General features: G+C 38.4%; 1 protein-coding gene across 1 annotated transcript in view; it reads left to right on the forward strand.

The window, feature by feature from the left end:
* LOC107688818 (tensin-1-like) overlaps positions 1 to 10,109 on the forward strand; it is a 103,509-nt gene that overhangs the window by 51,123 nt on the left and 42,277 nt on the right. Inside the window, exon 3 of the mRNA XM_016486597.1 lies at positions 8,135 to 8,172. Within this exon, the coding sequence (XP_016342083.1) occupies positions 8,135 to 8,172 (38 nt within the window). The remainder of the gene's footprint in view (positions 1 to 8,134; positions 8,173 to 10,109) is intronic.

Consider the following 10,109-nt stretch of genomic DNA (forward strand, 5'->3'; position numbering starts at 1 on the left):
GTTTCACTGCGTGAATGAAAAGGCTTCAGTTCAGGAGAAAAAGGCTTTTTTCCCATATGCGTCTAGCAGACGTAGTACTCATTCCCGTACGTTTTGGCTGTTAGCAATGTGTAGATCGATCGTTGTATGACATTATTTCACGAGAGCTATAGAGAGCAGACCAGACGGCTCCTTATGCTTTCAAATTGCTCTCACAGTACTTTGGTGTCATACAATGATCGGTGCACAGCTTCAAGTCGAACGAACGAACAAACACATGCGCGCATTTGCATCGCTTTGATCATTCTCACCTTCTCACGCGCAACGCATGACGTGACACATTTGGTCGATTATGTACAATACCTGCATGTTATTGGTAAAACTACTTTGGATGTTTTAGGCAATATAAAAATCATGGCCAGGCCGTGTCCCGTATAAATAGCACATATGGCCACCCTAGTCTTATTCTTTATCTTGAGACAAAAATGCTTAATAGTCTTAGTCATATTTTAGTCATTTGAGTCTTTCATAGTTTTAGTCCAGTTTTAGTCGACGAAAAGTCATTGCATTTTTGTCAACTTTTAGCCATTACTTTTAGTCAAACTGCAGTTACCAACATTTATTTTGGTTATAGTTGTTCATTATAATATATATAATATATATATAATTTCTAATTTTTGAAAAAGAAGCAGAATAAGACAATAAGACAAATACGAAAGAGATACAAATTAAACTAATTTTTCAGATACAGTAGGTTTACTTAACATATTTATTTCACATCTTTTGTTGGTTAACATTAATAACATGGATAGATACTTAATTAGGAATGCTGTCCCTACGACGGAAGGCATGCATGTAATACTGACACACATTAAGTTTTCACCCACCTGTTTACCTTCACTTAATCCATAACCGACTGTATTTACGTGAGATACTCTACACGATAGACATTTGGACTGCTGTGTGTGTATTTGAGCACTGAGAACTGATCGCTGTATATGAGAACTGAAGAAGTGAAGCGTGCGCGAGAGAGAGCACTTCTATCAGCACGATTCCACCTATCCCGCCTTCACTAACTTTAAGTTAAAGGTGGGGTAAGTGATTTCTGGTAGCCAATCTTGCTATTTCAAATCACCAAAACAAACACGCCCCTACCTCAAAAGGGTCTCGCCCGTATTTTGATAGCTCTGCCCCTCACATACCTACGCAACCCAGGCAACGATTAGTTCTGTGAAACAAAGAAAAACCAATGTTACACCGTGTCTACACCGGACGCGAGCGGCGCGGCACGACAAAATACTATAGAACTCATTATAATCAGTGATGCTGTCTACACTGGATGCGGCGCGGCGCAGCACAACACGACAAATCCCCGAAAGAAAACTGCTCCTGCATTCTATTTATGACATGTGGAGCACGATTCCACCTATCCCGCCTTCACTAACTTTAAGTTAAATGTGGGGTAAGTGATTTCTGGTAGCCAATCTTGATATTTCAAATCACCAAAACAAACACGCCCCTGCCTCAAAAGGGTCTCGCCCGTATTTTGATAGCTCTGCCCCACACATACCTACGCAACCCAGGCAACGATTAGTTCTGTGAAACAAAGAAAAACCAATGTTACACAGTGTCTACACCGGACGCGAGTGGCGCGGCGCGAGAACTCATTATAATCAGTGATGCTGTCTACATCATAGATATATATACATATCTATGGCCTACACTGGATGCGGCACGACATGACAAATCCCCGACAAAAAAATGCTGCTGCGTTCTATTTATGACGTATTGACACAAATTTCAAATGATTTTCAACGGTCGCTTTGTCGTGTCCAGTGTACCAGACAGACTTTAGCTGATGCGGCATGGTGCGGCCGGTGTAGACACAGTGTTAAAGGATGTTTTTATAGTACAATTACTTCTTACTGTCACGAAGCACACACACGAGGAACGAGGAGACGCTGGAGAATACTTTACCAAGACTTTATTTTTAGGAACCAAGGGAGACGAACTCAGGAAGACGTTTACAGGAAGACGTTCACACGAAGACGTTCACAGCGGACCGAGAACTTGGGACTGGGAACACTATTTATACACACACAGGAGGAGGGGATGACGAGACACACCTGGGAGAAGTGAAGCGTGCGCGAGAGAGAGCACTTCTATCAGCACGATTCCACCTATCCCGCCTTCACTAACTTTAAGTTAAAGGTGGGGTAAGTGATTTCTGGTAGCCAATCTTGCTATTTCAAATCACCAAAACAAACACGCCCCTACCTCAAAAGGGTCTCGCCCGTATTTTGATAGCTCTGCCCCTCACATACCTACGCAACCCAGGCAACGATTAGTTCTGTGAAACAAAGAAAAACCAATGTTACACCGTGTCTACACCGGACGCGAGCGGCGCGGCACGACAAAATACTATAGAACTCATTATAATCAGTGATGCTGTCTACACTGGATGCGGCGCGGCGCAGCACAACACGACAAATCCCCGAAAGAAAACTGCTCCTGCATTCTATTTATGACATGTGGACACAAATTTCAAATGATTTTCAACGGTCGCTTTATCGCTTCCAATGTAGATAGACTTTAGCAGTTTAGCTGTTGCCGCGCAGCGTGAAAACATTCACGTCCGGTGTAGACATGGTGTTACTCAGCTATCGAGAAGAAACAAAGCAACCTCGGCGTCCGATTGCAGGCCTTCCGCTCCTTGAGTTCTCTCCAGCACTGGAAAGCTGATCTGATATTTACACAGGTCCTACTTCATGTCTTATCGTAAGCCTTCTTTTGTTCCGCAGACGTTTTGCTCTTTTGTTTTTTATCCGCCATCTCTATCTTTCTGTCGTCGCTCGGCTCGGCTAATGTCCATCCTGTGCACTGAGCGCTCTCTCCTCCACATCATGAGTAGACACGCCCCTTACTGCTGATTGGCTACAAGTTTGTTTTGCTACTTGGCCCAAAACAGTTTTCTAAAGCGTTTTTGAAAAAATACATACCCCACCTTTAATCAACAACAAATTGTGACTCCCGGGAAATACAGGACGTCTGGTCACCTTATCCCTACCCCTTCGGGTGCTGAGGCCATTGTTTCAGATTGCTAGTTTGCATTTTGGTAGCCTATCCATCCACTGCGGCTGCCATACTGAGACTAGATATGCAAACGTCCCTTATCCGATTGCAATCCAATGACAGGGATTCACATTTTGAAGGACAAGACTGTAGCCTGTAGGACAGTGGCGGCTAGTCAATACCCTTGTATTATAACAAATATAATAATAATATAATAATATAATAATAAAGTTAGCCAGGGAAGAAGCCTACTTCAACATGTTAAAAATAAGTTAAGTATATTGCAAAATATTCATGAAATTGCATTATTTAGTCATACTATTTGACTGGTAGTCATGTTAGCACCTGTTCAAACTCTAAAAATCTATTTAGTTTGTTTTGTGTATGTGAGGTGCCGGACAAATGGGTAGGCTTGTTCGACTTCATGCGGCGCTGCAAAGATCGGTTGCCGCTTGACAAAAGCAATGCATTCTGGTTAGAACATTTGTCCGACTTTGATCTTACATTTACAGTGGTACTGCTCATCCTTGAATTCTAAAAATAGCCTTAATTAACAAAAAAAAAAGGACAATAAGAATTTATGTACTGTTACACTTGTGAACTTCCAGCCAAAGATGTACTGTACTTAAAGTTACGCTATGTAACTTCTGGCCCTCTAGCAAATAATGCAAAAGAATATATAAATACTTACAGTAGTTACTTGTGGAGGGAAATTATTTTGGTAATTGCATGAGTTGTGCTTCAGCTCTGTTATTCTTTGTGGCTGAATCTGATGACTTGAGGTACACACCTACCTCCACCTTACAAGTGATCAACTTAGTGTGAATGTCACCAACAACATTAAAATACTCAATAACAAAAGAAAGTTAATACAATACCTACCACTGCATATAGTAAGCTCAGCAAGTTTACTGTATTTTAAAGATAGTTTTGAAGGTACCCCTTTAGTTTAGGGACCAATTCCCACTATTAACTGGTTGCTTATTAGCATGCATATTACTAGCAATTGGCTGTTTATTAGTACTTATAAAGCACATATTAATGCCTTATTCTATACATGACCATATTTTAGATCCCTTAATCCTACCCCATACCTAAACCCAACAACTACCTTACTAACTATTAATAAGCAGCAAACATATCATATTTCCAAAAAAATATACAATGCACTCCAAACATAACAGTGAGTCCTTTCTTGTCTAAACATGTGCATTTTTTTGACTTAATGTATATTACATCAAACCTGTGTTGCACTGTTGTCTTGCAGAACTGGCCCTAACCCATCCCCATGTGAGGTTTCACTCAGTCCCTCTCTTTTGAGGGTCATAGTGAACTAAGGCTTCTGCTGACTAATTAATTTCTTTTGACTGCTTAAATGCATCCTCTTGTTCAACACTCCATTTGCACTTAGCCTCTTTACCCAACAGCTTGTGAACAGGACTGTGGACAAATTTTGGCAGAACCTTCAGCTCTGTGAGACACTGGAAGGTATGGGTGCATTCTGTTTCACTCTAGCCCTGGATGCAAACCCGCAGTGTCCACCTTGTGTCCTGTTCCATTCCCATGAATGTGCTTCTCGCTTTAGTCGTAGTCCTGCTCTTTGCAGTCTTGGCAGTATTGTGGCAAGAGTCTGGAGGTGCTCATGGTCATATCGGCCAGGTCAACATGCAGCCTTTACATAGTTTAACTCAAATGTTAGGCTTTAGTATGGGTACTATGGGGGCAGCCCATTCTGAGTTGTTCACTGGCTCTATTATTGCAGTTCCTTCTGAATTATGTGTTGTGAGCAACTTATGCTCATCACTTCATCCTTAAGTCTATTGCTGTTTCCTTTGTATGAGATGTGCTCTTTGCACTTTCCTTGTTTGTCTGTCTTTTGCACTGATACCCCATTTGTAGCCTCCCCTGTTGACATTTTTGATATGCATACCTTCAGCATGTGTCCTTTTTTGACACATGCCATTTTTTTTCCTTATTGAATGACACCCTCACTTCTACTGCTCACCCCCACATCTGTAACATGTTTTTTTGTTAATCCCTTCTTTGCTTATAGCTCAGGCCTAGTTGTACCACCATTTGTGCACCTCCATGGCACATAGAAACTCTGCATGTTGGGCCTGCAAATCCCTCACATTTTTGTTTGCTGGTTGCATTGTTCTGTTTCTTAAAATAAACTTGTGCTCAATGTGGTCATTGCTTATTATGCAGACTAGCATCTCTCAGTGCATTTCTATTGATTTGTCTCCATAACTGCAGCCCTGTTTTAATTTCTTTAGCATCTTTTTTTTTCCTGGACCTAACATATTTATCCTTATACTCTACATCTTAATTCTAACTGAACAAAATTGATTTCCATCTTGCTACAACACTAATATTTATTTGACTGACTGTTGAATACCATCATACTGCCTACCATGCTAGCCATCTTCTTTCCCTTGCTTAACAGCTTGACTTCAATGTTTTCACACATTAAACTTAATCTTTCTGCTCTAGCGACTTCAGTCTCTCTCTCTCTCTCTCTCTCTCTCTTTCTCGCTCTCTCTCTCTCTCTCTCAGTCAGGATGTGAAGCTATCCCTGTGAAGTTGAGAAGCTATCCCTTGCAAAAATATAGTGTATGGCAAATTCTTGTGGTAAACTTATAGTGAACATTGCCACAAATTTATATTTTCACATGCAAATGACCTTTGTGGCTAAAAGCTTGCAGCAAATTTGCGGCAGACAATTGTGGCAAGACTGTGGTGAACATGAGTGCAGTACAGGTGCTTTTACATTTTGGTGCAAATTCAAGGTATTTTTTTGTCATTGTTTTATATATCCAAACCTTCAGTTATCTCTTGAAATGAATACATATTCTAATACAGTACAAATCTCAACACAAAATCAAGCACTGTGTGCAGTATTTCTAAAAATATTTATCAACATGACAACTCAATTTAGATATTTGAAGATATTTGCTCTAACAAATTCAACTGATCAATATTACAATATTTATAAATATATATATTATACATATTTAAATCAATATTAAATATTAGAAATATTTAAATAAAAAAACAATGTTATTTTACCCTTAACCATTAAATTATATAAACTCATCCATTTACTTGTTTTCTATTCACTTATCCTATTAAGCATGACTACTCCCCTACAGGTATAAGTTCACTTCTTTATTGAAATCTGCATCTTTCATTTTCAGATGATCTGAAAATGAATTGAAAAAGAGAGTGAAACTAAACTGTACCATGGGGTGACACAGAACATTAAGCATGTGTTATTCATTTCATTGCTCAGACTTTATTAATTTTAACGTAACTGCTGTTGATGTCTTGCCATACAGATCACATGATTCTTAAAGTCCCTCCATGAAATTGTGAATGGTGAAGCCTGGGCCTTCATGCTGGAACCACTCAAGAGTTGTTACAAGCCATGTTTTTAAGACTGCCAATGACTTAAGTATCAGGGGCAGGCTTCATTCTCTTTCAGGATCTACTGGTAAATAAATGAGTTTCTAAACAATCTATATATACAGCTGATATAGAATATGAGCATGGATATTCATCTAATCACATCTAACATCATCACCAGGCAGCATATTTACAGACATTGAAATGAAAACCTTACTACTTCCTCAAAGTAAATATAAAGTATAGGAAAGAAAAATGGACACAGATTAAGTAAGATTCAAGTGTTAACTGATAGATTCAGTTATGGTCAGAAATATTGGCACCTTTGGTAAATATGATCAAAGAAGGCTGTGACAATAAATCTGTATTTATCCTTTTAATATTTCCTTTTTTTTTTAATTTCAACAAGTAAAACAAATGAAAGTGGAAGGGGGATCACATTATGAAATAAAAGTTTTCTGTACATGTTGGCGACAATTATTGGTACCCCTAGAAATGATCATAAGTAAAATACCTTTGAAGTATATTCCCAATCATATTTTCAATTTTTAGCACACCGCAGTGACTACATTAGGACAATGTAGTCACATGTTGTAAAACAAACATCATAATCAACAAAATCTTTCAAAATGTGTCACTGAGCACAAAATTAAGCTTCTGAAATGGCCATCCTAGTTCTCTGACTTAAACTTACGAGTAGAGTGTATCAACATGGACTTGCGAACTGAAGGATCTGGAGTGGTCTCTGATCTTTTGTCAGGTGTTCTGAAACACATCAGGCATTATGGGAAAATACTCTGTTGTTATCTTGGGAAAAGGATGTTGCAAAAATATTGAATAAAAGATTGTTATTTGTGGCCAGTGTGTATTAGAGAAAAACATTTATTTCATAATGAGATTTCCTCCCATTTTCATTTGTTTTACTTCAATTAAAGGTTAGGTTTTGTGAATTATTTAAATAAAAGATCAATAAGATTAACAATGCAGATTTAATTTTACAGACTTTGTTCGTATTTACCAATTAAAGATAGATAGACAGACAGACAGACAGACAGACAGATAGATAGATAGATAGATAGATAGATAGATAGATGTTTCTTACAAATTTGCTGTTTCGAAAAAAACATCACTTACATGATTCATGTAGATCTGAAGAACTGTCACATTAGCAGAACTTCAGTCATATCTATTGACATGACATAAATTTCATGCTATGTTCATATTTTTTGTCATTTATATATTTTGTTATGAAGTGCTTCACTTCAGAGAAACTCACTGCTTTTAGGTTGCTGCAAATTTGCCGCAAATTACCAATAAATTAGCCACAAAGAAATGTTTTTGCAAGGGTGTTACAGTCTAAATAGTGGTAGATACTGTTTGCACCAAACATACATAGCAACAAAAAGCATCTTGTTTACATTAAGTACAAATAGTGACATGCTATTCACATAAAGTGTAAATAGAAGTAATAGGATATTTCTACTCAGGGCAAACAGTGGGCAAAGACAAATTAGCCATGGGTACTTACACCTGGCTTCTACAACACATAGATCAGATTATGCTTACAAAGACCTTTTATAGAGTGGATTGGTACAGTAAGAATAAATGGCTGTTTATTTAACCTTGAATTTAACAGATCTATGATTACATGTAATGATTTTTTTTCCTTTTCCTGCAGAGTGCAAGTTGTCCTGCCATAAGAAATGTGAGGTAAAGGTAAATCATGGATTTTTTTACCCTTTTCTTTCTTTCTTTCTTTCTTTCTAAGAGAAAGATCACAGAAGGATATCTTTGTATTCTCTGTCTAGCTGTGTATCATGCTAGATTTTGACATGAAGGATCTTCTTTATGCTTTTTATTTCAGCGACCTTCACTGACCTCTGTGTGTACATGTGTGTTAGAATCACACTTGAAGACATGGGGCCCTATTTTAACCATCTAAGCGCATGGTCTAAAGAGCAAAGCACAGGTGCACTTAGGGCATGTCCGAATCCACTTTTGCTAGTTTAACGACGGGAAAAATGGCCGGTGCACCTGGCGCATTGTCTAAAAGGGTTGTCCCTATTCTCTTAATGAGTAATGGGTGTGTTTTGGGTACAACATGCAATAAACCAATCAAAGTCTCATCTTCCATTCCTTTTAAAGAGGGAGGAAACGGAACTGCTCGTGTGCAAGCAAATAGGTAGCCTAACTCTAATACATGCAATGACTATCCGTTATGACATGTAGGCATTTTTATATTTATGTAGCCTACACAATAATAATCTTTTACATTGTAATAATTAAATTTTTTATATTTGGCATGTTTGTGTGCTGCTGCGCGTCCCTGTGAGTGTAATAAGCGGATGTATGCACGTTGTGGACCCACCTATAGGCGGATATTACTAACGCACTTTTTAATAAATAACAAAAAAATACTGCATTGACTTTAGACCAGGTTTTAGTTGGTCAATGGTCTATTTCAGTTGCCTCAAAATAGCAACGTGCCAACAATGCGCCTGAACACACCTCGTTTTCAGACCAGCACACCCATGAGCACACAAATGGGTGCAAATGCATTTGCTATTAAAACAACATGGCATAGGACATGAAAATGATAACTGCGTAGGGCTGAAACTAGCAAAAAACACTTGCGTTGCACCTGCCGCAGCATTGCATTGGTCTGTTTTTTACTGGAGCAGGGTTAGCACAACTTTTGCAGGGTTAATTGCAATGCCAAATGTGAAACATTGACACTAAGACATCTAATCAGAAATAAAACAGCATGGCATGACACAAGCTTTGTACAGTCACAGAAGCTGTATGTTGTAAGACAAGCCGGTTATTTAAACCACTCGCACACTGTATTTATCCAATCATGGTTGCTGATACTGCAGATATGCAATTGAGAACTTTAATCCAAGGTTTAAGGATGAGCAGTGTGTAACCCATGGTTTAGAATGAACAAAGATTGCATATTTTCAGTGATAAAAGTCCTATAATTAAACGCATCGATTCACAATTCAAACAGCTGTCACATTTCACCTGCTAGAGGCAGTATGTAGATGAATTTTATTTGTTTGTTTGTTTGCTTTTTTTTGTTATAAAATCATTCTCTTTTTATTATGGTTTTTATGAGCATTTCATCACAACTGTCAGTGGCTACGTTTACATGCACAATGTTTGGTTCAATCAGACTGAATTCATTCCGATTGATGAATCTGAATGTAGTGTTTACATGCAGGGGCGGTTTCTCCATTAGGGCGATTGGGCGACGCACCACCAAAGCGTGAACGGGAGGGATTTTTTTTCTTTCACATTCAACCACAGTGTTACGCTAGCTTTCACTGTTTGTTCTGCCTCTAAATAATCAGCGTCGCGTCGCGTTTTGTGTAGTACCGCCCCTTTTTGGGCGATTTCTGTCAGACTGAGAATCGCCCCGAGTGCTCTCATAGACTTCCATACAAAAAATTTTTTTTTCGAACTGCAGGCACTGCAATGCAATCTCTATGAGTTCCGGGAGGGCTAGCACTAACGTGCTTTCGTCATCATGCGTAACCTTAACTTGTGCAAGGATTGGTGGGAACAGTGACATCCAATAATATTTAAAAACTATTTTTAATTTTAACAACAAAAAAAAAATTAAAAACTACTTTAATATCTTTATCAAATGT

Source organism: Sinocyclocheilus anshuiensis, unplaced genomic scaffold (genome assembly GCF_001515605.1).
Source record: "Sinocyclocheilus anshuiensis isolate Anshui unplaced genomic scaffold, SAMN03320099.WGS_v1.1 scaffold101, whole genome shotgun sequence".
NCBI lineage: Eukaryota > Metazoa > Chordata > Actinopteri > Cypriniformes > Cyprinidae > Sinocyclocheilus > Sinocyclocheilus anshuiensis.